We start from the raw sequence: 27,608 nt of genomic DNA on the forward strand, positions 1-27,608 counted from the left end.
TTAAGAAAATATTGCAAGAAGTTATTATCTGCCGGAGGGCCTCGGGGAATACAATGGAAAGATGATACTGCACCTGATTGCTTTTGACATTTACCTATTGTAACAGGGAAACTGTGTGAAGATAGCCAAGTGACTTTTTACAAAACACAATTTCAGAAGCTATAAAAGGAAAAAGGAGATGGCAGAGATAGAATACACTGCATCTGTAAAAATGAGAAACATGGCTTGTCAGCAACACCTGCTTGTAACTATCAACCATTTCTACTGGGCCTGCTGAGAAATTACTCAGAGCCAAGTGCTTTGATGGGTGTGAAGTCTCATGTGCTTCAAAAGGCAATCGAGAGAAATAAAGGAGACAAAGAAAGTGTGGTTTTATTGAGCATTTTAAACGCAAAGCCTAGAGTTGATAAAATGTAATTTTGTGACATTTTCTAAACTTGAAATCAGTCGTCCTTTATATTTTTATCTTTCGGCAATACAGAAGACAATAGGACTTTTTAAGTTTGGGCACAAAAATTATTTGACATTTTTTCCCCAAATAGATTACAAATATCTAATGAGAGATTTGTAATCAATACCAAAATATTAATTGCAATAGCTTATTTAAATTTACAGAACACATCTCCTAATTCATTGTGGTGCAGTAATAACTTGCTTATCTCCTCTCATATCTTAGACCTCCAATAAAGTGATAGTAAATGAATGAAAAAAAAAGTGAGCAGGAGTGGGCAAGATCTTTTAAAGAAAAATAGTGGCAGCCCATATAGCAGAAAAGAGAAAACCAAAAAGAGATACAGATAACACAGACCCACAGAATTCAGAGGGGATCAGAACTTGGAAAAAGTTGGGACAGAATAAAGCACAACTATAATGACCACTTGGTGTGAAATTTTTATCTTTAGAATAGAAAAATCCATACATGACAATGACAGGAAACTAGAAAAACATGAGATGATGCCAGAACAAGAAGTGCTTCAAAAATTTCTCATATATCTTTGTAAAGAGATATGACAAAATATTAACTATGGACTGCATGGGTTTTTTTAAGAATTTTTTATTTAACTTTATTTATTATTATTATTCTCCAGTTTGATCAGAGAGAGACAGAGAGAGAGGGAAAGTGAGAAAGCAATCCAGTGAGTATGGGACTTGAACCACGGTTGGCCATATGGGGGTCCAGAACCTTTAACCACCATACCACCTGCCAGCCCCTGGACTGCATGTTTGATTCTCCTCCAAAACCCTATGTTAGGACCAGATGGTGATGCAGTAGTATAATACAATGCTCTGTAAGGCAACTCCACACAGAAAGTTCCCATTTCAAGTCCAGAGACTTCCTGAGTATTCTGGGCATGTGCACCCTCATAATCTGGGGCTGACCAAGTCTGGGGGTAGATCAAAGCCTTGGGACCCTATGGGGGGGGTGCTTTCTCTCTTTTTCTCTCAGAAGAAATAAATAAATGAGTGAATGAATGTATACCCTAATCTCCAATGTGATGGTATTTGGAGATGGGGCCTTTGAGAAAGAATTGGGTTTGGATGATCTCAGAAGAATGGAGCCCCCCATGATGGGACTTGTGTCCTTATAAGATAAAAAGACCAGAGTGCTCTCTGTCTAATATGTGGGAGTAAAGCAAGAAGACAGCTGTCTTATTCCATTTTGTGCTACTACAACAAACTATCACAGACTGCGTAATTTGTAATGAACAGAAATGTATTGGCTTACTTTTTGAAGACTAGTTGGTCCAATATCAAAGTATCACTATCTGGTAAAAGCCATCTTGCTGGGTCATCCATGGTGAAAGGCAACAGAGCTGAGAGAGGGCAAGAGGGGGCCAAACTTGCCCTAATCTCCTTTTAAAGAGCCCACCTCTGAATACTGTTACAATCTCTATGGTATTTCAATATGAGTTTTGGAGAGGACTTAAATCATTACACCAGCCATCTATAAACCAGGAGAAGGGCCCTCACAAAAAGCCTGACCATGCTGACATCTGATTTCAGACTTCCAGTCTCTATAACAGTGAGAAACATTTGTTGTTTAAGCCACTCAGTCTATGGTACTCTGTTAGAGCAGCCCTAACTAGGTATGACACTATCATATTATAAATAAAAACAGAATACTGTAAAGAACCATTTGATTTTGTTTAATAAAGAATTCTCAAAAGTTGAAAATATCATGATTAAAAAATTTCAACAGAAGCATTGGGAGATAATGCAAGGAAAATCTTACATAAAAGAGGACAAAAAAGAAACCAAGAGGATGGGAGAAATAATAAAAGAATTGTCAGACTAATCTGGAAAGCCAATATCTAGTAAGTCTTCAAGAAAGAGAGAGCAGAGAAACAGAATGAAAATTACTGGAGAAATCATATAGTGGAAGTTCCAAACCCAAATAAAAGGAAACAAGTTTCCATACCAATAAAGAATCACACATCGTGGGCCAGCAGTTAGTGTAATGACTATGTCGCTGAACTCCCATGTAGTCGACCACGGTTAGAGTTCCGGACCTGGTGGCTTAAACTCATGCCTGGCGCATGTGCGTGCATGCCCAAGATCCCAAGAGGAGAATGGAGGAGAAGGGATTGCGGCATGGCCATTCCCCCTGGGGGGGTGAGTTCTCGCTTTCTATCTCTCTTTCTGGCAAGCTCACGCACCGTATAGTAAAAACCTCAAAAAAAAAAAAAAGAATCACAAGAATCACACATCACAAACCTCAGAACATAAAAAGTGCAGAGACACTTGGATATATTTCCAAAAAGAAAAGGGAAAACTGGCCCATTACGTTAAATGAACAAAAATCCTAATAGTTCAGACCTCTCAATAATAACACAGGCTGCTAGAAGACAATACAACAGTGCCTGCAAATTCCTGAAGAAAAATGTTTTTTGACCTAGAAATTCAGACAATCTAGAATTCTAATCTAGAATTAGACCAATCAAAAAAGTAAAATAAAGACATTTTCAAACATTAAGAGTTGAAAAAATGGGGATCAGCAGGTAGCATAGTGATTGAGTGCTGGACTCCCACCTAGCCAACCACAGTTTGAGTCCCACACTCAGCAGCATGAAACTCATGCTGGGCACAAAATCCTGAGAGGAGAATGGAGGAAAAGGGATTGTGATATGCCCAAAATTCTGAGAAGAGAATGGAAGAGAAGGGATTGAGATGTGGCCATGTCCCCAGGGGGTGATTTTTCACTTTCTGTCTCTCTGTCTCTCCTTGTCCATCTGGCAAGCACATATGCTATAATTGCAAAAATCTCTCTCACAAAAAAAAAAAAGAATTGAAAAAATGTTTCCCTCTTATGCATAGTTTCTTAGAAAGCTACTATAGGATATGTTCCAGAAAAATAAAAGAATAAATCAAAAAAGATGACACAGAGTTTATAGAAGTATGCAGCCCACCTTGGAGTGCAACAGGAATCTCAGAATAACTGTGCACAGCGGACTTAAGAGCAACATACCTACTTCTGGGAAGGTCTCCAGATAAATAAATTGAATAGATGACTTTAATAGCATTCAGAGAAATAATCAAGGATATATAGACAGCATGTTGCATAAATGAAAAGAAGAGAGTTACAATCAAAAACCTCAATTCAGGGTGAAAAAGGAAGAAAATCACAAGCACTATACTGGGTAAGATTTACATGATAAAACCATAAATAATAATAACTGGTTTAACTAAAAATAGTGTTAAACCTATTTTGGGATAAGGAGAAGAGGTGGAATTAAGATAAATCTTCTATTTTAATAGGAAGTAAATAGGTACTGGCTAAAGTTCATAAATTCAGAAAATAGCTATATAAGAATTATTCAGAAATGTGTAGAAGAAAAAACTGAAAAATTTTAAATGTTTGCCTTTGGGTCATGGGACTGGAAAAGATGGGGAAGGGTTAGAGTAGGAGACTAGGATTTTTCACTGTAAGCATTTTGAATGTGTTTTATTTCTTAAAATTTGTATATGTATAATTTTTAATTAAATTACTTTAGTTATAAGAGATTTCCCCATCACTAGCAAATAGTATCATTATATTATTTACTTTGTCTCTTTTATAACACAACATATATTTTGAAACTTTTATATTCTTTTATTTTACTGAACAATCCAGTGTTTTCTAGTAATAAATTGATAAGCCCTCTGTAATAAATTATAGACAAAAGGAACCTCCGATCCGAGAACTAAGTTTGTCATCATTGAAATAGCAACTAGCCCTTTAAAAAGTAGATTTCCATGTTTGGTTGTGAGTATAATAACACACCTCAACTCTGCAACTGTTTTTTGTTTTGTTTTGGGTTTTTTTGAGAGAAATTTTTTGTGATAGTGCATATGTACTTACCAGAGAGACAGACAGAAAGCAAGAAATCACCCCCCCAGGGGGGCGGCCCCACCACAGTCCCTTCTCCTCCATTCTCCTCTCCAGATTTTGGGCACGCACGCACAAACACCTGGCATGAGTTTCAAGTCACCGGGTCCAGGACTCAAAACATGGTCATATGTGGGAGTCCAGTGATGTAACCATTACGCCATCTGCTGGTGACCGCAACTGTTTCTAAAAAGGGCAAAGCAACTTGTTTTTCTTCTCCACAGGGAAGAAAGAAACCCTTTGTCATATTTTAGTATCAATAGCTCTCTAGATTTTTTTCCATTATTACTGAGTTAGTTCATTGTCTGGTTACTTGTAAGCAAAGCTTGCTAAAAGCTACACGACTTTACACGCTAAAATTACTCATGTAGAAAATAACAGATTTTCATCTTTTATCCCTTCACTGTAAAGTCCTGGGTTGCTGGTTTTATTGGGTGATGGAAATGTGTATTCTTTTCAGATCTTTGGGGAGGAATTTTTTTAAATGATGAATGGGGCTTATAGTTAGTTAATGGGACTAGATTTTTTTTTTAATGAATTTCATATTAAAACAAGTGAAAAGCGATGTTCCAGCTACCTAGAAATTGGTATAATCACTTCTAAGGATATACAGGGAAATGAGAAATATTCATAAATGGAGAGGGCTGTTTTGTTTTGTTTTGTTTTGTTTGTTTGTTTGTTTGCTATAGGGCACGTGCGCTCACCAGACAGAGACAGAGAGATAGAAAGTGAGAAATCACACCCCATGGGGGATGGCCACACCGCAATCCCTTCTCCTCCATTCTCCTCTTGGGATCTTGGGCACACACGCCTGGCGTGAGTTTAAGCCACCGGGTCCGGGACTCAAACCGCGGTCGACTACATGGGAGTCCAGCAACACAGCCACAACACTAACTGCTGGTCCCAAAAATATCTATAAATGGGACTGACTCATTCTGCATCCAGCCCTCTATACTCCATATACTTACACATTTGAAGTTTTGATTATGAGGGGGAGAAAGCCATATCAAAAGAATACATAAATGCCTTGAAATATGATGGTATATGTTAATGTCTAGTTAAAACCAGTTACAGAAGATGAACCAGCTTTGTAGATGAAACAGTAATAAGTAACTTACTACATAAGAATAATTTTCACAATGGAATAAGAGAGTCAAGGTAATTTATAGAATTAATACCTGAAGACTCCAGGCTTTTTAAGAATATACTTAGCAGAGGGACCAGCAGTTGGTGTAATGGCTATGTTGCTGGATTCCCATGTAGTCGACTATGGTTCGAGTCCCCGACCCCGTGGTTTAAACTCACCCTGGGCCCATGTGCATGCGTGCCCAAGATCCGGAGAGGAGAATGGAGGAGAAGGAATTGCAGTATAGCCATCCCCCCCCCAAGGGAGTGATTCCTTGCTTTCTCTCTTTCTCTCTCTGTCTTTCTGGTGAGCACATGCACCCTATAGCAAAAACCTATCCAAAAAAAGAAAGAAGAATATACTTAGCAGAAATGATTTGGACTACATTTTCTAGTGATGTGCATGGGAATGAGAAATGCATAAAGGAAGGTTATTGGGCTGGCCCGTGGCCTGGTAGTCAAAAGAACTGGATCCTGCATGGCCAACCACAATTTAAGTCTTGGACCCAAAAGCTTGGGCAATACACTGGACCCAAGGGCCTGACAGGATAGACAAGTGGAGAAGAAGGAATTGTAGCATGACTACACTCCAGTAGGGGGTGCTATCTCCCTCTCTTATTCTCTTTATCTCTGGCAAGTATATGTTGCCTCCAGCAAATGCGAAAAAGAGCAAGAGGGTTATTTTTCTCCTTTCCTACACCAGTTTCTCTCTGGAGATTTTTTAAAAATTATATCATATTCTCTTTACCGTCTTCTATCACAGACACTAAAAACAATGGAATGATGCAATGAAGAAATACATTCTGGGTATATCTACATAGATTCGGGACCAGCAGATGGTGTTATGGTTACATCTCTGGACTCCCACGTAACCGACCATGGTTCAAGTCCTGGCCCGGGGAGCTTAAACCTCATAGCAGGCATATGTGCCAAAAATCATGAGAGGAGAATGAAGGAGAAGGGATTGAGGCATGACCCGTTGCAGGGTGATTTCTCACTTTCTGCCTCTTTGTTTCTCTCTGTCTCTCTGGCAAGTACACACACCTTATCGCAAAAAAAAAAAAAAAAAATCGTCTAAAGATAAATCCATAAATCCATAGCTTCAACTACTTAGTTTGCAGGGCCAAGTGCAAACTAAAACTGTGGGATCCATGTTCAAAAATTAATAATGTCAGGATGGTGCCAGAAGTCCATTGAACCAAACACTGGACCCTTTTCATTATGGGGACCTACATGATTCCACAGGTCACACATTTGCGATGCCATCCCTATGTCTACAGGCCCATCAGATCTTCCCAAACACAAAACCACTTTAACTCAGCCTTATGTTCTCAGCTAGAACAGTCAAATCATAGCTAATTATAATTTCTAATGTAATGAAAATTATTTTAATTACCAATTCACTCTCAGTACTTAGCTATGAGAGGTTTTTTTTTAAAATCAGTGAGAAATAAAAGCATAAAGGGTAATATATGGCTGATGAATGGGTTTTTTCTCACTAGCCATCTAGTTAATACTTTCTAGATCATGCTTTCTGCCCTTGGGAACATGAGTTCAGCTGGGTTCCCAAATTGCCAGTGATGGGCCCCTCTTCTCATTCTCCCATCTGACCATCTGCTTATCACCAAGTGCTGGGTAACTAAACTGTTCAACCACAAGACAATGAGTCATGGGTGCTGGGTGGGGGGTGCACTTTTTGAATATGCAGTCCTTAAAACACCAGCTGTTCAATTTGGGGTTTTGCAAATCAGTTGGCTATGAATTTCAGGGAAGACGTTTTCATTTTTGGAAAGCTAAATTTCACAGACTTCTAGAGGAAAACAAGTCATGCAGTCTGCTTTTTCTTCATTTTATCATATACCAAAAAAATTAAAATACAAAACACATGTTTTTCCCACATCTTCACCCCCAAGTGGCCAAGAAAACCCCTTTTGAAGGACACTATCACAGTCCAAAAAGGGACAACATTCAGCTGAATGGGTTTGTCTCCACAGAACATATTAAGTCAGAACGTCTAGGAAGGAGAGTTGGAAAATACCCAAGATCAATACTAGGTTCTGGTTGTGACCAGCAGATGCCATAATGGTTATGTCACTGGACTCCCTCATAGTGGACCACAATTTGAGTCCCAGACCCAGTGGCTTAAAACACACCAGGCGCATGTGCGTGTGCGCCCGAGAGCCCAGAGGAGAATGGAGGAGAAGGGATTGCAGCGTGGCTATCCCCCACCTGGCAGGGAGGGGAGATTTCTCTCTGTCTCTGTCTCTCCAGTGCAACCTAAAATAAAAATCTCTCTTAAAAAAATAAATAGAAACAATACTAGATTCCAGTTTTTGAACAACAATAAAAAAATGACCAGGGGTTTTGCTATGTATTAAAGATATAGGAACATTTCATGACAATTAAGCTTCTGATGCTCCTGTGTGTTCAGTCTCCAGCGTAGGAGCTGGGCTAAAAAATATCAGAACAGATCTCAGCTCAGGAAACTATGATTATAAGGGCAGAAGGAAACCCATTCTACAAAGACTTTCTCTTTGCTTCTTTCTGGATTTGACAGACCTCTCTCTGCTACTTTGAGTTTTTTACTTTCCTAATAATTATTTAATTTGGGGGCCAGTAGATGGCATACATTGCTGGACTCCCACATGGCCGACTAGTTTGAGTCTCAGACCCTATGGCTTGAAATTTCATGCCGGGTGCATGTGCATGCATGCCCAAGGTCCTAAGTCCCAGGAGGAGAATGAAGGAGAAGGGATTGTGGCATGGCCATCCCCTTTGGGGGCGGGGGTTATTTCTCACTTTCTCCCTCCCTTTCTCTGTCTTTCACTCTCTCACAGGTGAGCACATGTGCCCTAAGGCAAAATCTTTATAAAATAATTATTTAAGTTTATTTATTATTATTATTCAGTTTGACCAGAGAGAGAAATCAAGCTTCTAGGTCCAGGACTTGAACCGTGGTCAGCCATGTGGGTGTCCAGTGCCTTAACCACTATGCAAGTGCTGGCCCTGGGCTTTCTTCTAAGGGAGCTGCCACTCACCTGTGAACACTTATGGTCCCTCCACTCCAGAATGATCTTCTTTTTCTTCACCACTCTCTGTGTCTACACCTGGGTTCAGTTGTTCACCTATCTTTTCTACTCTCGTTACGTGTTACCTTTACCATGGATTTGCCACTTATGTTCTATTTTAATATTTTTATATTTCTCCATAATCTCCCCAACCAGACTGAGTTTCATGAGAGCAAATACTAGAGGTTGTTTTTATCATTGTCTTCCACACTAGATCAAGCATAGTGCCTGCTACTTAGAAGATGCCAAACAGAAATGTGTTTACTGATGTAGTAATTGGCCTTCCTGCCCCAATTCACAATTTTAAAACTAAATAATAAATGATTTTCATGGACTGTGGAAAAAAAAAAAAACAACTAGAATCATCCAGTTAGAAAAACAAACATTTATTTTCATATCAGGTCAGATTCTAAACGCAAACTAACTCCCTTGCCTCTATAAGCTAATAACACATTGCTTAACCTTCACAAATTAATGGAATTGTGAGCTAATGAGTTTATGCTATCGATTGCCTTTGAAGTATTTATTTTTGTCGTGCTTTTTTCAGAAAGTTCTCTCTTGTAAGTTTGGCATGATTGACGCAAAATCCACTTTTCTTGTCTACTGCTTCCTTCCATATATAACTCCACCTTGTGGAATTTATTAACAAGGAGATAATTAAATGTAAACATGTGCCACAGACTGTTTTTTCCCCCTTCTGAAAAGAAGTACACATAAACAAGAGGGAAATAATGTAGTAAGAAAAGGAAAGAGGAACCTAATCATCCTTTCCTTCAGAATGTCAGGAAGAATCCACCACCAGATACTTCAGAAAGAATCCATTGCCGAAGCAAGAAAAAGTGTCTCAGATACAAATCATGTCTTCTTCAGTGGGACTTGACCAAAGTAAAACCCAAGAGTTCACTGGCTTAATCAGTCCAGATGACTCGTGGCCAAGGAAGTCTAGGCAAGGACAAGGGTCCCGTAAGAGGACCCAAAGCGGAAAAGGAGGACCATTGATTCCTGTAGTCATGTGTCTAGAGACCCAAAGAATCCAGGCTTTTGAGCTCACTTAGTATCTAGTCCAACTAATTATCTCAGACTATTCCTACTAAAACATGGGTGGGCCAAGAATCCGTTCATCTATGGGAAAATATAAAACACCTTGCAATGTAAAAGTACGCTAGGGTTTTACCCAGAAAGGAATGAAGAAATTGAAAAGATGGGTTTCTTTTTTTCATAATTGATGTGAATTTCAATTTAAAGGAAATTTCTAACTAGCGACACATTGTCTCCTTCCCAAATGACAGTATGTCCAAAGCCAAATGACATAGTGTAACTTTTCCCAAATATCTGTGTATCCTAAGCACACTTAGTCAGGAAGACTGATCCAAAGACTTGATTTATGTTGCTGCCTGACAGGTGATGTCTGCAAGGCGTGCCGTCTAAATGGACTGCACTCTGGCAGTTACCTTGGTCATCAGTTCTCAGAATTAATGAGTACCATTCATCCCAATAATACATACCAAGGTCAAGGCCTCTTCCTTGCTCTGTAATTCCATTAGCATTGCACAGAAAGCACTTAGGTCAGAAGCTCTGTAGACCTTATCACTGAGCAAATGGAACTGCATCTTGTTTTCAGAGAGTCCTCTCTGAATGCACCCCTTGTCAAAGATTTGTTGAACATCAACATTCAACGTACTTACATAGATAGAAAAAAAATTGCTGGTGAAAGAAAAGTGAGACTGCCTTCAGCTGCCAAGAGTTTCAACTGCTGTTTTCATTAAAGTGAATGCTAATAGAAAACATTTCTAATTAGCCCATGTCAGGTACTTCCAATTACTGAATATGCATTTTTAAACTGTGTGCCCATATTTTATATAAGACGTTCAGTCATTGTAAGCCTAACATAGAATTTTAGTTTTCATTATTCTGTTTTTTCTTACTTTATTTTAATTTTTATTCAAACTCCCCTAATATGGTTAAAATGGCCTTGAAAGAGTTATCACCATAAGTGAATATTCTGTTTATAATAAAACATTCATCTCGAAATCTCCAGCAGAATGCATATGAAAGGTCTGTCTCACAAGTCTGAGAGAATCTTGCTCCTCATAATACCTCCCACATACCCAAAAAAAAAGAAGGGAATAACACCAAGGTTTGAAGTCACAGGCAAGGATTTGAATGGCAGCTTGGACACTCGTTTCTAGTAAACGGAGCCTAATTATTCTGTGTTTTTATAGCTACTTCATTCACAGTGTTGCTGTAAGGATTTAAAATAAGTGCCTAACATACCGCCTATAAATTAACAAGTAATAGCTTATTATTGTTGTTCTTATTGTTCTAGAGCACCCAAAATTGTATGTGTGTAAGATTGTCTATGAGAGAGAGAGAAATCTATTTTGAAACATGCGAGATTTCATGCCCAATAAATCTAAATGATCCACAGTAAAGGAGGAGAGCAGGGACATGAATAAGTCAAAACAGCAAATCCTCCAGATACCATTTGTCTGTTTTTGAAGTGCTTTTTTGAGCTTCATTTCAAATGTCACTTCCTAATATCCAAAGAAATGACTTCAAACAAATGAATGACACTATGATGTGATGTCCTAACTAAATGGCATCTGAAGTGTTGTCCAATTCTCCTGTCCTTTCCTCTTCTTTCTGCAAACACCTTGCCTATCAAAAGAGGGCTGCAGCAAAAACCTGATGCCAGCAAAGCCACTGCCCCTGGCCCAGGACCACTCATGAAGTGTTTACTGTTCCGGGCTTAGAAGCAGGCTGCACTCACCAAATAAAAGTACCAGGTGCTCATAAAGAAAGTCATAGATGAGAAATCAGAGACGGTAAAGTCAAGAGGGACAGTTTGGCATACCGTTAAGAGCAAAGGCAATGGAGTCTGACTGTCCATGTCGGGCCTCAGTGACCTTGGGTCTATTTCTAACTACGCAGTGTTCTCTAAACTGGTAGTGATACCAGGCACCTCTATGATTTGTTAAAGATTATGTTCTATACTTTTTATGTATTAGGTTGTTAGAAAAATCATGACATACGTTTTTATGTTTTTCTATGCAAAAAGTGTGTCATGACTTTCCCAACAACCTGATATGATACATATGTGTGTATATACACTCAAAATATACACACATACACACACACAATCACAGCACAGTGCTTGGTTCACATAAGTACTTGGAAAAGGTAGAAGAGAAATTACTAATAACTTCCAACATTTATGAAAGTAAGTATGTATGTCTGTGTATGTATGTTTAGGTGTGTAAGGTTCAATGTGGATAATTAAGAGATCTGTATTATACTAATTTTCCTTTGAATAATAAACTCTTACTTGCCAGCTGGTGTTTTCCTACAGAGACCTACAGTACCTTTTTTTGTGAAACAGGAGAAAAACAAACTCTTGATCTTACTGGTATCTGTCTAATCCCTCAAAAACAACTCTTTTTCCCAAATGAAGCCATTTTCTAAGTTGGTATTTATGGGATATTGCTCTCTGTGATCCTAGAATTACCAAAGCATTCCTTCAGTTTTAGCCTCATTAAAAATTTATCCCATGGGGCCAGCAGATTACCTAGCAGTTAGATCACTAGACTCCCAGATGGCCAACTACAGTTCAAGTCCTGGATTGGTGGCTTGAAATTCATGCTGGGCATGTGTACATACATGTCCAAGATCCCAGGAGGAGAATGGAGGAAAAGGCATTGTGGCATAGCCATTCCCCCTGGGGGGTGATTTATCACTTTCCCTCTTACTATCTCTGTCTCTCTCTCTCTTTAGTTTCTTTAGCATAGAAACTAAATTCCTGGCCTTTGTTGAATGTTTTTGAAACTGCGTTATTGCCCCTAGAGTATGAGCCCTTTGGGAACAATGGTCTACTCGAGAGATTCTCAAACATACCTATGGATAGGAATCTCCCAAGGAGCTCCTTAGAAATCTGTGGTCCTTAGAAATTCTTCCTGGACATTCTGATTGAGACATTCTAGGGTGAGGCCAGATTAGTCCTAGGCTAATTATGATACATGCCAAAGTTTGACAATCCCTGGTCTGTGTGTTTGAAATTGGCCTGTTACAGCAGAGGACTTGAATTTAGAAACTCAGGTCTCTGCAGTACACATAGGACCCCATTTGACAGCTGTAGTTGTGACTTGAAAACGCAAATACACTGACTAAAGAAGGAATTTGAACAGTGCATTGTTTTCCTTGGAAATGGGACTGAGAGATAGAACACGTTTTGGTGATTACCCTGATAACTTACTTCTGTTGGGGTTTTTTCAGCTGTGCCCCATAAAATCGGACGCATCATTGATGGGAGTCCTGCAGATCGTTGTGCAAAACTAAAAGTGGGAGACCGGATCTTAGCAGTGAATGGCCAGTCTATCATCAACATGCCTCACGCTGACATCGTGAAGCTCATCAAGGACGCAGGTCTTAGTGTCACCCTTCGCATCATTCCGCAGGAGGGTAAGTACCTGAGGCAGCTTTACAGAGAGGTGTCTACACATGGACACACTCCTGGGGTGTTCTCGGGCCTGCCTGCCAGAGTTATGGAGTCCACCTGGCTGCCATCAGAGGCATCAGAGTATTAGAGGTTGATAGGTATTTCCATCTTTGCAAAAACTCACTCTTTTGCAACCCATGTCCTGTTTACTCACTACCAAATTCAATCAGTAATCAAGCTATGCGGTATTACAGGCTAAATAGTGTGAATCCCTAAATACTGGGCTATTCAGTCATTCCCTGTGGTCTCTAGAGTATGGTTTTTATGGTTATATTAGCCAGAACTTATTCAGCAGAGATGATAGAGTTACAAATCTGAAAAAAGAAAAAAAAAATCACTCATGTTAACAGTTAGTCTCTGGAGGATTCTTCAAAGTCAGATTGATTTTGAAAAGCTTGAAGAAGTTTTGTGGTATAAAGAGAGCTCATTTAGAAAATGTTGCATGTGATAAGAATTTTAAGTTCCCATTTAGCCTTTTAAATTTCTCTGTACAAGGACTTCCCCCTGAGGCTTGCAGAGTAGAGAACACCACAACTCATAACCATGCCTTAAGGGACCATGGAGTTCTACATATCAGTTGATGATAAAGCCACCATTTTTAAATGCAGTGAGTCCATTACTAGTTTGCAGCTGCAGACTCATTCATGACATTGAGGAATTCAGTCCCTAGAGCTCACTAGTGAGTGGATCCTGGTGTCTTCTACAGAGGCTGATGGGCTCTCTCACTTGGCATTATCCATTTTCACTGAGCTTTCTTTTCCCACTATTTCCATCTTAGGATGATCGAACACACAGACACAAGTTGCTAAACAACCACCTGACTTTAAATGTAGAACAATGCTTTCCAAATAGAGTGAATTTGTACTTCCAGGGGACATTGGGCAATGCCTAGAGACATTTTTGATAGCCTGGCATGATTGAGTGGGAATGCTCCTAGCACTTGGTGGGCAAAGGCCAGCCATGTGCTAAACTTCCTGTAGTCCACAGTACAGCCTCTCATAGCAAAGAAGTCCCCAGCCCAAAATGTCCACAGTGCTGAGGTTGAAAAATCCTGACATAAATGGAGAATTTAAATGATTTGGGCTTTGAGAAGAGAATAGGGAAAAGTGGTTTATATGGGAATTCTAATAGATCACCTTTCTTTTGTCACTCAACCAAAAAAAAGAGAGAAAATGAAATGGCCCTAGTTATTTTGACCTGTTAGCTGCAGATGCCAGTATGAGTAAAATGTTCAATGGAAATTAACTGTAGGCAAGATTGCTCACTAAAAATATGACATGTTTCTTGGTTTTCCCAGTCTGAAATGTGTGTATCTTGCTCTTATTTCAACACATAGAGGGACCAGCAGAATGCAAAATGGTTATGTCACTGGACTCCCACAAAGTTGACCATGTCCTAGACCTGGTGGCTTCAAATTTACACTGAATGCATGTGCATGCATGCCCAAAATCCTGAGAGAAGACTGGAGGAGAAGGGATCGCAGCATGGCCATCCCCCTCCAAGGGGAGATTTCTCACTTTCTGTCTCTCTGTCTCTCTGGTGAGCCCTATGGCAAAAATCTCTTTATTTTCTTAAAGAATTATTTCATTTAATTGTATTTACTTATTCATTTATTTTAATTTGACCAGAGAGAGAGAGAGAGAAAGTGAGAAAGCAAGCCACCAGATGCAGGACTTGAACTGTAGTTAGCCATGTGAGAGTGTCCAACCCCTTAACTACCACCCCACCTGCAGGTCCCCAGCAAAAATCTCTTTAACAAAATATATGTAGAGAGAGAGAAAGAGAGATAGTTTCAGTTTAAAATTTTATGTAATTAGAAAAAAAAAGCAATTTTTACAAAGAACAGCTTTAAAACATTCCTGTGTCCAGTGTCCTTTCTTTTTTTTTTTCCTTTAATTTTTCTGAAGCACTTTGGAGTCATAAAATTACTAGGCAAGGGACAGGAAAAAAGGTTGTGAAAAACCTTTTACTTTTTTATACTTTGTTCCTTATTCAAACTTTGAAAGACTGTAAAAGCTTCTCTTTACAACCAAAACATAGTGGCTAAAACATTTCCTCTCAGCAAGTAATGCTAGAAAAATAGAATGTGTTTTCAAGCTTACTCCTTTGAGTTATTTTTTCATAATTTTAATAGTTTGGGTTTATTTGTTTTTAATATTCTGACAAAATGACAAGAGACTCCGTTCATATATCTTGGTTTAGCCAGTTACAGTGAAGGAAGGAATACCAGTTCCATGGGTAGTACTATAACTTGATGAGCTGAACCTCCTGTCTTAAAGCCTAACAGAAACAGAAGTGACCAAGTCCTTGGGTCATCTGAGAGGCAAAGAATTACCAGCTCTGGTCACCTCTAGCTCATTATCAATGCTGACTTGACGGCATCTGCTGCTTTGCTTCCCATCACAGAGCTCAACAGCCCCGCCTCGGCACCCAGCTCAGAGAAGCAGAGTCCCATGGCCCAGCAACACAGCCCTGTGGCCCAGCAGAGTCCTCTGGCCCAACCAAGCCCGGCTACCCCCAACAGCCCCATCACACAACCAGCTCCTCCCCAGCCCCTTCAGCTGCAAGGACATGAAAACAGGTAACGTTCCTTTTGGCTTTTTCAGTTTTAAGAGGTGAGGAAAGTAGGGAGAGGGAGTGTTAGGGACAAGACAAGTCTCAGGCAGGGAGAGAGATCTTCATAAAGTAGGAATTGTCCTGTACACCTCTGTGATTGTGATTTTGAGATTGTGAAATATATATGTATGTATGTGTGTGTGTTTGCGTGTACTTAATGAAACATTAGAATGTTTATTTATTTATTTATTTATTTATTAGTAACTATAACTGTCTGTTCTTCATAGTAAGAGAACGTTTTCTGAAGAGATGATAAGTAGTTGCTGATAACTAGGGGTTAACCAGATGAAGAGAACATTTTGTAGAATAAAGAACATCGATGAAAACCCTCTGGCAGAAGGAAGCATGCAAGCATGAAGAATGGAAATAAGGCAATATAGAGAGGCTTGAGATGAAGCCAGCGAGGGTGGCAGAGGCCAACCCTAAAGGGCCTTGTAAGCATGAAGGTTTTGATCTTTATCTTAAGTGTTGTGGGGAAGCATTGAACAGTTTTAAACTGAAGACTGACAGTGCCAGATTTGCTTGTCAGGAAGATCTCTCAGTCTGCCCTGTAGAGAGAGCATGCAAGGGGATCAGGGTGAGTGCAGGTTAAGCAGTTAGGAGGTGGCTATATACATCCACTGAGCCATGAAGGTAGTAGTGGCTCAGAGAACAGAATGATAGTGAGGTGGAAGTGGGGAAATGTCAAGGGATTTATAGGCATTAGTAAATGTTGGCATTTTTATTGTTTGGATTGAATGATAACTTTACATCCTCCTACACACAAAATTATGAGGTTCTTCCATTCCACATCTAGGGTTAAGGGTAAACGTCATGAACTAACCCGAATAAGGCACTTAAAACTTCCAGGAACAAAATGGTGTCATGTAAAAACAATATTGTCTTCTTAGAATGACTTGTGTGTAACAGGGAGACAGGGGTGGGTGGAGCCATTAAAGAAAAAGATAAAGACATGCTGTCGTGTTGGTTTCCCCCTTTTAGCAGAAGAAAAAACAGAACAACTCACGGGAACCTCTCTGTATACAAAACCCTCCTTGGCCTTTTCCATGATTCCAATGTTTTCTTAACATCTGCTTCCTATCTCTTGCCTCCCATATTGGTGAAGATGAAGTGAGACTCTGTTTTTGATTCCCAGAACACTCTGGGTTCATCATTCACACCGTTGCAAAGCAAATATTTTCCCGGTGCCACAGGTGGTGTTTCTATGAAGTTCTCCACTACTCTGATTTCCCCATTTGCTTTCATAGGAAAGTAAATGTCTGGCTGTCCTCAGCTGTTTATATTTTTAATATATGCTAGGGAAGAAAAAAGCCCCATAAAGCAAATGATGCAGAGGTAAGAATTTGACAATCCAGGAGAAGAGTAAGTCCTGGATGCCTCAGTAATAAGCCCCAGATGTGTTCACTTGCCCTGCGTGTTATTTCGACAGATTGCACCGGCTTTCTCCAGAATTCATTTCAGACTCAGGAGGAAAGACCTGAGGGCCCCAGCAGTCCCCAAGCCAGCTTTAGGTTCTTCTTGGTTTTGCTACTGTAGATTAATCTCACAACCACAATCCATCTTCTCTTTTCCACAGTCAGACTCCCTAGACATAGCTCTTGCTTCTAGCTCTGGGTGGGTAATCTTATCCCCGGTGTGCTAGGCTACCGTGGACAGAACAGTGGGTATAGCCTTCATTGTATTCCACCTGTAACCAGCTCACAACTAGGACAGCCTGGCCCCTGTCACACAAGCGATAGTCTTTGAATATTTTTATTTTCTGACTACAGAATAAAATATTTCCTAACTATGAGATTAACAATTGACCTGATTCAAATTTTATAAATCACCAACATATTTTTCCGGCATTATTATCTTGCTTCCGGAAATTAACAGCCTGGGAAGAGTCCACTCCAATTCTAGGGCCCTTTACTGACACTTGGGTTTTCTGGCTTAAGTCTTTGATTATGAGTAGTGGCTATTTGCATATTAATTAGTAATTTTATACATATCAGAAATATTTACCTAGCCACATTTAAAGATGGCCATGGGGGGCCAGCAGGTGGTGTGGTAGTTAGACACTGGACTCCCTCATGGGAGACTGTGGTTCAAGTCCCAGACCTGGTGGCTTGCTTTCTCACTCCCCACCCCCCACCTTTCTCTCATACTTTGTCCCTCTCTGGTCAAATTAAAATAAATAGAGTTCAATAAAATAATCCTAAAGATGGTCACGGTATCAGGGAGTGGGTTGGAGGAGGAACTCTGCCTTTGTTTAGATCAGACTAGAGATGTCTTCAGGACTGCTTGCTTATATGCCAAGTGCATGATACTCATTTCCTGTTACTTCGTTTGTACAAGGGGTGTCCACCTACATAGCAAATTGAGCCAGTTCCCATAATTGAGTGGGATAAGCTAAAGTGACAATCTGCTTGCCAATTTCTGTGAGTTAAAATGAGTGCTATCTTATCCTGCCTTGTTTACTCCTGGATTGACTTCCCAAGACACCATGAATACTTCTACCCATCGTCCATCCTTTAGCATCCTTTTAGTATGTACTCAGAAAACATGAAATATTTAAATATAAAAGCAAGCAAAGCACTATTAAAGGAGAGGCATTTGGGAAAACAGCAAAAAAGTCATTCTGGACCATATCCCCAAACTAAGAATAAATAGCAAAGTTCACCTTCTCCAGCAAAGACAGTGATACTGACTGCAAGTTAAAATGGTAAGGTCAATGGCAAAAGTCTCTGGCTTCTTCCAGAGACTTTTGAGTCCTGTGTTTTCAAGGTTATACATGATCCTGAAGACCCACGCAATATGCAGTCTCTCCATGGATAGCATTTCCTGGTTCTGGAACTTTTTTATCCCAGAAAACCTGTTATAATTTACCATTAGCAATTTGGTTCTAATATCTCTAAACTCTCTTTAATCATGGAATTAAGAACTATGAAGACTTATATTGAAGGCCTTTCTTTTAAAAACAATTATTTTATTTAACTTTATTTTTATCTATTTATTTTAATTTGACCAGAGAGGAACAGTGAGTGGAGGGGGGAGAGAGCAAGCTGCCAAGTCCAGGACTCGAACTGGGGTCAGCCATCTGGGAGTAAAACACTCTTAACCACCACGCCAGTGGCCAGCCCCAAGGACTTCTCTCATAATAAAAGGAACTTTCGTGCACAAGATCCCAAGAGGAAAATGAAGGAGAAGGGATTGCAGCATGACCATCCCCCCTGGGGGGTGATTTCTCGCTTTCTGTCTCTATGTCTCTCTCTGTCTGGCGAGCACACGTGCCCTATAGCGAAAACCTCTCCAAAAAATAAATAAGTAAAAGGAACTTTAAAGAGCCAGTTTAAAAACCAAACCAAAACAAAAAACTGAATTTACCTTAAAATATTTTGTAAATTTTAAGGAACATAATTTTTGCCCTAGCCAATGTATCACTCACTTAGAAGTTAGCAACATTCTATTAAAAATTAGGTATTTTTTAAATTAATATTTACTAAAGAACTCTTCAATGTGCAATTTAGCTTAAAACCCTGACACATTATGACACTGATGTAGAATAAACTTTGAGTGCTTGATGGCCTGGATGAAGTTGATGCACTTTTCAACTGTCCGAGGCATTTGTGTAACCATCGAGGAGAGTCTTACATGCCACCCTCTTTTGCTATACCTCGTGACACGGCTGCTTGGAAACGGAGCACATGATGGGTACTTCATGCCAGCACCACACAGATCATGAAAATGATGTGATTATGCTATAACTTAAAACAGTATAACATCTAGGGACCAGCAGTTAGTGTAATGGCTATGTTGCTGGACTCCCACGTAGTCAAGCGCGGTTTGCGTCCCAGACCTAGTGGCTTAAAACTCACACCGGGCACGTGTGCGTGCGTGCCCAAGATCCCGAGAGGAGAATGGAGGAGAAGGGATTGAGGCGTGACCATCCCCCCTGGGGGGTGATTTCTTGCTTTCTGTCTCTGTGTCTCTCTCTCTGTCTGGCGAGCGCACGCGCCCTATAGCAACAAAACCTCTCCAAAAAAAAAAAAAAAGCAGTATAACATCTAAGTCACCATGACAGCTATTTCTAGAAAGGAACCAACACAGCCTGGCAAATGTCACCTAGTTCTATTCCTTTTGTTTAATGCATTGATTTGCATAGTTAAACATCATTCAGAGTATGTTTTAAATAATTCTCTTCTCAGCATGCACCTTCTCAGTAGGTGAGTGGATGACTGAGGTATAAAGCAAGGCCTAAATTATGCATTTTGCAAAAGGAATGTCTCTTCTCCTCAGGGTTAAATAATAAATAGGGTCTTCTGAAAGGGTTGATTAAAATAACTACGTTACTAACCCCCTTCCTAGGACCCCAAATAAACACATCTATTGCCTGCACGTTCAGTGTGTCCTTACCAAATACTAGATTACACTAATGGCAATTGTTCAAGGCTGTTATTTTTTAAAAATTTTAATACTAATCAGCATCAGTGAGACCATAAGCCAGTAAAGAAACTATTTCATCTTAAAAATAAAATTCTATTGACCCTGAACCTGTTTTTCTGACACGTTTGAGCTTTTCCTTGGTGCTAAATATTTTCTCAATTCCTCATATCCTCCATGTTAATTTTAGATAATATTGTTACTTTGCAAATGTATGTTTTAAATCTGCCTGCATCACTGGGAGTTTGTTATAAACTGTTGCCATGGCGATTGGCAGCAAGCTAAAGAACTAAGTGGCCTCTATACTCTGGTGATAATTTTTCAGTTTACTTTATTAATTATCCCATAATGGTAGATATTGGCTATTTTAGGCCCCTTTTAGAACTCAACTGAGAAGAGTTTAGATTCAGAAAATAGCAGTACACTAGTTCTGATCTCTGTGCTTATTTTATTAGTAACAAATATCTAGAACTAAGTAATAGACAAATGTTGACATAAACATTTTTGCCTTTCCTTCCACCTTACAACCACAGTAAGATTTGACACTAATCCTGAAAGGTCTAGGAGTTAAATACCTCTGTGTGTTACATTTCTAGTTTTAACAGTGATCCAGTGACTTTCTACTTGATTTGTATTTGGCAATTATATCTTGCTATCACTCCTTTAGCCTCTGTAAAATACTCAAAAAATATCCAGTTTGGCAGGTTACAATAGCCCTTTAGTTAGGTATTTTTTTAAATTGCCAGTGGGTGGGTGTGCACATCAGAGGAGGGGGGAGAGAGAGAAAGCACCCCTCCCAGAAGGGCACAGAATCTCTTGTCCTCTGTTTCTCCATCTTGTCAAGATTGGAGCTGGTGTGCACACACACACCCTGCATGGTTTTCAAGCTGCTAGAGCCAGGATTTGAACCATGAAACGAAATGAACCATGTGTGGTCCAGCTCCCTTAACCACTATAGGCTAGCCCTAATTAATGTATTTGTAAAGCATCTAGGGATCACTTCAATCACATTTTTATGAATTGATGATCAACCAAGGAATGTGTGTGTGTGAGAGAGAGAGAGAGAGACAGAGACAGAGAGAGACAGAGATTGACTGAATTTTACTGGTGTTGATAGACCAGTTTTGTGACATATAGTTTAACCTAGATTTGCAGTATTTAAATAGCCAAGGTCAAAGAGGATTTTTCATCATCCTTCCTCAAAGTTCTGGTTGAATCATCATTTTTACTTTGATTTCTGAAAGAGCTTATGTGGCATTTGTCAAACATTTTGAAATAATGTTCACTTAATCTTTTTATAACTCTGAATATGGCACAGAAACACCAGGAGGAGGTGGCACATGCAGCTCTTATGGCTAGACCCTGCCTGGAGGTCAGATCATTCCAATCTGCTTAAAATGCCTAGATACCAAAGCAAATACCATTTTCATTTATTTAGTTACAGGTCAGAAGTAAAAGCAAGGCAAGATGTGAAACCAGACATCCGACAGCCTCCATTCACGGACTACCGACAACCCCCGCTGGACTACCGGCAACCCCCAGGGGGGGACTACCAGCAGCCTCCACCCCTGGACTACAGGCAGCCTCCCCTGCTAGACTACAGGCAGCATTCACCAGACACCCGGCAGTACCCTCTGTCGGACTACAGACAGCCCCAGGTACCTGGGCCAAAAAGCACAGTGGACCTCACCAAGATTTTGCATAATGTAATGAAATAGGAGGGGAGACAACAGGAAGAGTACCCTTTCAGGGCAGAGAGCCAAAGTTCTATTTCTAGTTCTAATCCGGGTATCATTGGCACCCTCAAAACACACTGGATAAATAAGTCAATTTCAGAATGAAGCAGGCAGGCAGGCAGGCAGATAGATACAGATACAGAAGGCACATAGTAATAGGATGAACTAACCCCTGCTAACGGAGCTAGCTAAGTCCCAGTACATTGCCTTGTCAAAGTTTTTAAAGTGTTATCTAGAACCTCAGAGAGTGCTGCTGATGCAAAATATCTTATGGATGTCAGCAGTGGAGGTATTTTACACCCATAATTATTTATATGGCCCCTTACTTCCCACTCTGTAGTAAAGCCCTAAGCATAAAGATATGGCTGAGTTTGGGAACCAGCAGTTAGTGTAATGGCTATGTCGCTGGATTCCCACGTAGTCGATCGCGGTTCTCGTCCCGGACCCAGTGGCTTAGAACTCACACCGGGCGCGTGTGCGTGTGTGCCCAAGATCCCAAGAGGAGAATGGAGGAGAAGGGATTGCGGCGTGACCATCCCCTCTGGGGGGTGATTTCTCGCTGTCTCTATGTCTCTCTCTGTCTGTCTGGTGAGCGCACACGCCCTATAGCAAAAACCTCTCAAAAAAAAAAAAGATATGGCTGAGCCTGAGTTAATAGTCCAGCATGTAGGCTCTGCAACAACCACCCTGTCTGCATGGCCAACGGGGTAGTTGTAATTATTTATATGTCGGAAACCTCTCATAGCGACTATCTTAACCTCTCTGAGCCTCAGTTTCTTAAAGGGGGGTCTTCCTTACAGGCCAGGGTAAGGATTCTAAATTCATGAAGAGTATCTAGACCAGAGCTTGGTGTCTAGCAAATATTCACTACCTGCTTAACTAGATACCAAGATACAAATTAAGTATAGTTTCAACTCCATTGGATTATGTTATGTTTTATTGTGAATTTAAGATCACTTCTATTCTCCAAAATTTTAAGAACAGCGAAGGTCAAGAAATCTTAGGCAGAATGCATAATGCATTTTAGGTAAATGATATTGAGCATCAAGTGCAACCAAGAAAGTCAGACCCCGTTAAACTTCACCTTTCTAACCAGCAAACTGTAATTTATACACATACACACACACACATGCATGCATGCGCACACTCAAAAGATACATTTATTTATGGTTCTCAACAGCAGTGAATGAAAAATCTCAAAGGAGAGATGACGTCATTCGGGCCTATATGCAATAATTACATGTAAACCGATGAATACCATAGTAAACTAGCTACATAGTAGTTGGTTTTTTATTGTGATTATTATTTTTTTTTCCATTTGCTACAGGGCACATGCACTCACCAGATAGAGATAGAGAGAAAAAGGGAAAGTGAGAAAGCAAGGCACTAGGTCTAGGACTCGAACCACAGTCCACCATGTGGTAGTCCAGCACCTTAACCACCATGCCACCTGCTGGTCCCCACAGTAGTTCTTTTAATGACTAAGTAAACTGTGTTCTAATCTTCTCAAACTTTTGGAATCTTGTCTTACATTTTGTTCAATAGTGAAGTTAGATTAGTTCTCACATCATGTCATTTGGAACACACTGACCATGAGAGAGAACAGAAAGACTGACCATAAAAGATTCTCTGAGGGGCCAGCAGGTGGTGTGGTGGTCAAGGAACTAGACTTCCACATGGCTGACCATGGTTTGAGTGCCCGATCTGGTGACTTGCTTTCTCACTTTCCCTCTCTTTGTCTCTCTGTGTGTCTCTCTCTGGTCAAATTAAAATAATTGAATAAGTAAGATTAAATAAATTTTTTTCAAAAATAAGGTTTTCTGATACTAAACAAGTTATTTCATTTTCTCCTCAACCCCAAAGGATTTTGATTATTTCACTGTGGATATGGAGAAAGGAGCCAAAGGATTTGGATTCAGCATTCGTGGAGGAAGAGAATACAAAATGGATTTGTATGTGCTGAGATTGGCAGAAGATGGGCCAGCAATAAGGAATGGAAGGATGAGGGTAAGAACAGTCTTTTTAAATAAAATTACCTACTTCTGGGGGAAAAACAAAAACAAAAACAACCTGTTATCTTTGAGGAGTGTTGAAGCATCCTATCAAACCATCAATCAGACTTCATGTAGATTCTGCCTTCTTTCTATTTGATGACCTATTTTTTTAAAAACTTTGCCAAATGCTATTTAGGAGTTATAATCTCTCTTATTTTCCTACTTAGAGTGTTATTTTTCTAAAGAGCAAACTAAAGAAAATGGACAAACTAAAAAATATCTAAAACAACTGGTTGAAATGGAGACCTGACTCCATAACTTTTTCCATTGTTTGATGATTTATTTTCATTGAGATTTAATCATTTGAAATTTATTTTAAGTTTTATGCTTTCTTCTCCCCTCCATGTTGATTAATCAAATGGTTTTGTTTTTCTTTGCAAATATTTCTTTTGTATTGATTGCTCTTTCAGCTTTGATTTGAGGCAGACAGCAGCATTAAGAGAAAAGGGGATTAGGCTTCTTGGATACAAACTATCCTGAAAAATGATAGGTGTTAGAAATTTTCCAATTAGAGTGTAAATTGAGAGTGACTTTTTAAAAATACAGTTACTTTGAGGCATCTGATTGATGGGTAACTGATTCTTCATCTAAACGTACAAAGCTTGATAACAACAGATCATTAGACAGTCTCTCTGTCCTCCTCTTTCTCAGTAAAATGGCAAGTAGTAAGCATATAGAATTAAGGTTAATTATTATTATAAATAAAATCTAGAATTCATTCTTATGCTATCTCCTTGATCTCTAAGTTAATACAATGGTCATGGCTCTTGGTTCTGGAACCTTAGATTCATGTGCTGAGCCTCACCAAGCAATTGTTCTTGAACAACTAAATGTGTTATTTTTGCTTCCACATCTACCATTTCTATGATTCCCATTCATAAAATGAGAATCACCCACAGTACAAAAGTAGAAAGAATGTAAATCATGTCTGTTTTTCTGCCATCTTCTCTCAATCCTTTGACACATGGAAGTATGAGTTGAAATTGGAACCCAGGCAAACCTAACTCCAGAGACTGGTAGTCCATGCCCTGATCCAACACCGACCTCCTCTTACTCCATCTAGATGTGGATTTAGGATAGGCCATCTCAAGATTTTCTGGCTCCACAGCTTCCACATAAACCAGAAGAGCATTTTCTTAAAGGCTGCAAAGCCAGCTCACAAGTGGTTAAATAGAATTTATCTTTGCAGCGCTGGTAAAACCAATGCAACACAGAGGCCAGAAGTGAGATGGTCAGAGGCCTTGAAGGAAAACAAGGACTCCCAGAGGACTTCAGAAGTGGCCTCTATGGGTTCCAAACTGTGGCCACATTTTTTTAATACAGGGTTATAATGGCTTGCTGCTGGATATGTACAATAGCCCCAAGGCAAAGAAGCCTAAAGAAAGAAGTGGCCTCACATAAAAGGATGAATTACTCTTTCTTATAGAATTTAAGCCAAAGCTGTGTTCCTGGCATGGTCCCTAGCGTCACCTGGGACCTCATTAGAAATGCAGATTTGTTAGCCCCACCCAGGGAGGGGACACCTGACTGTGTGATAATAATCTATCCAAGGGAATCTGACAAGAGTGAAGTTGGAAGACCACTAAGCAACTGGTGGGACTGGTGGGATGCCAGTGGCGAGGTTAATGACCCTAGAGCCTAGTCCAAGATTTCTGCCCGGAGTGCTCCAGCAGTTTACCAAAGGCCCTTAAGTCTACCTAAACTCAGATTTCGAATTCTGGAGGCAGAAGCTCAGCAAAAGATGCTTTTTCTTCTGGCAGATGATAAAAATGAGTCCTTTATGGGGTTTCAGAAAGTGCTACTTTTACTTGCGGTCAAAGATTATTAAAATAGTCAATATTTTATCATTTCCTTTGCTGTTTTTACACATTTCTTTGTGTGTAAAAGCTATCAAAACGGAATTATTACAGCCAATTTTAGATCATATAAGTTAGCCTAACTTGGTATATATATATTATATATATAATTTCTAGCAGTATATATATATATATATATATGTGTGTGTGTGTGTGTGTGTGTGTGTGTTTGTGTAATTTCTAGCATTTAATTCTCAAACAAAATGAGACATTTGGGAGTCATAGAAATCAATGAATAAGGTTTCAGTGGTTGATTTTATCTCTGATCTTTAAAATAAGGCTCAGAATTTGGCAGTGATGGATGGAAGACTCTTTTATCTGCTATTTATGGAAAATATTTGATATTCCGTCTCTAAGGTTTTTTCCCACTCATCAATTCTTGCAGCGCCAATGGAGAGCTTGTCTAGGATGACAGCCTCCATGTCAAGGGCAGGGGCTCTTAACGTTAGCTTGGCACCAGCTCTGTGATACAGCGGAAATATGCTGCTTCAGAGAAGCTGGATCCTACAAGGTGATCAAGATTCAAATTTCTGACCTGGTCAGATAGAAACATGCACATGTGCCCAAGATCACACAGTCTGGAGGACTGGGGCTGGGGGCGGGGGTGTGTGGCAAGGCCAGACCCTGTGAAGAGTGCTTTTCTCTCTTTCACACACACATGCACGCACGTGCACACACACACACACACAGTCACTCCTATACACATGTGCAAACTCTATCATGAATTTTTCTCGAAAACGAAAAATAATAATGTAAGCTTAAAAGTGCTCATACTATCTACTGTCAGAATTAGATAATATTTTATATCTGTAGAGTTAAAGATACCGTTTTTCTTGATCACAGCACATAATTAATTCAGGTCTTATTTTTATGTTTATTACAAATTTAATTATTTAAAACTAATCTTTTCCACCTTCATTAGTGTTTGTCAATAACTGATGACAACTTTTAATTCACAAATGTGTTTAAATTATTTCAGCAAGGACCAGAATTGATCAGTATTTGCATGACTTAATTAATGGTTTGATTATTTTAAACTAATGCATAAACTGAATACCATATAGGTTTCCAATTTTCAAAGTTCACAATAAATCAGGAACCCATTTTTTATTTTGTTGTAAAGTGCCACCTTGAAATTATTCATGCCTAGAAACATATAAATCTCAAATATCTGTGCACCTAATGCTTCTAAGGTGTCTGTTACCCCCACAAATGTTTATGGCTTGGTTTGTAACTGCCCAACACTCCCGAGAAAAGTAGGTGAACTAGAAACTCATGGGCTGTCACTGGACATAAGCTTAAAAAGAAATACTGAGCACCAAGCGTTTTCAAGCCTTTGAAACACTCAGGCACGTTTCTCCTTGTTAATGTGAGCCCTTCACTTTAAGTTTTAATGCATTATTTCCTCTCTGCCAAAACTAAATGCACACAAACACACTTCATGGTCAGTTAAGTTGGGAGAACATTGTATGTACTTGTTTCTTTCTCATCATTAGAAACAAAAGGGGAAAACAGGCTATGATCTAATAGTAGCTGGGCTACCTAAGATTAAATACAGTACAGTAAAACTATTCAAATCAGAATTACTACCAACGAGCTGGGGGATACTGAAAAATCATTTAATGGTTGATGGGTTAATGTGCTCTTGGCCTTGGGATATAAATAATGCTACTTCTGTTTTCATTTCTTGGGGTTTTCTCCCAAATTTATTTTTTTTAATTCACAGATAAAGTTCCATGTATTTATCATGTATGCGATGCCTTGAAGCATGCACACACTGTGGAATGGTTAAATCTAGCTAATTCACATATGCATCGCCACCCCACACAGTTCTCGTTTTTGTGTGGTGAGCACACTTCCACTCTCCCGGCAT

At 39.6% G+C, this 27,608-nt stretch overlaps 1 protein-coding gene and 1 pseudogene across 1 annotated transcript in view; both read left to right on the forward strand.

Annotated features, from left to right (window-relative positions):
* MAGI2 (membrane associated guanylate kinase, WW and PDZ domain containing 2) overlaps window positions 1–27,608 on the forward strand; it is a 701,446-nt gene that overhangs the window by 535,175 nt on the left and 138,663 nt on the right. Inside the window, exons 14-17 of the mRNA XM_027773307.1 lie at window positions 12,829–13,014; window positions 15,458–15,632; window positions 21,528–21,747; window positions 23,689–23,832. Of these exons, the coding sequence (XP_027629108.1) occupies window positions 12,829–13,014; window positions 15,458–15,632; window positions 21,528–21,747; window positions 23,689–23,832 (725 nt within the window). The remainder of the gene's footprint in view (window positions 1–12,828; window positions 13,015–15,457; window positions 15,633–21,527; window positions 21,748–23,688; window positions 23,833–27,608) is intronic.
* The window catches only part of LOC106735272 (programmed cell death protein 5 pseudogene), a 46,021-nt pseudogene continuing 44,538 nt past the window's right edge, over window positions 26,126–27,608 (forward strand).

This window comes from Tupaia chinensis, unplaced genomic scaffold (genome assembly GCF_000334495.1).
Source record: "Tupaia chinensis unplaced genomic scaffold, TupChi_1.0 Scaffold000044_1, whole genome shotgun sequence".
Classification (NCBI taxonomy): Eukaryota; Metazoa; Chordata; class Mammalia; order Scandentia; family Tupaiidae; genus Tupaia; species Tupaia belangeri.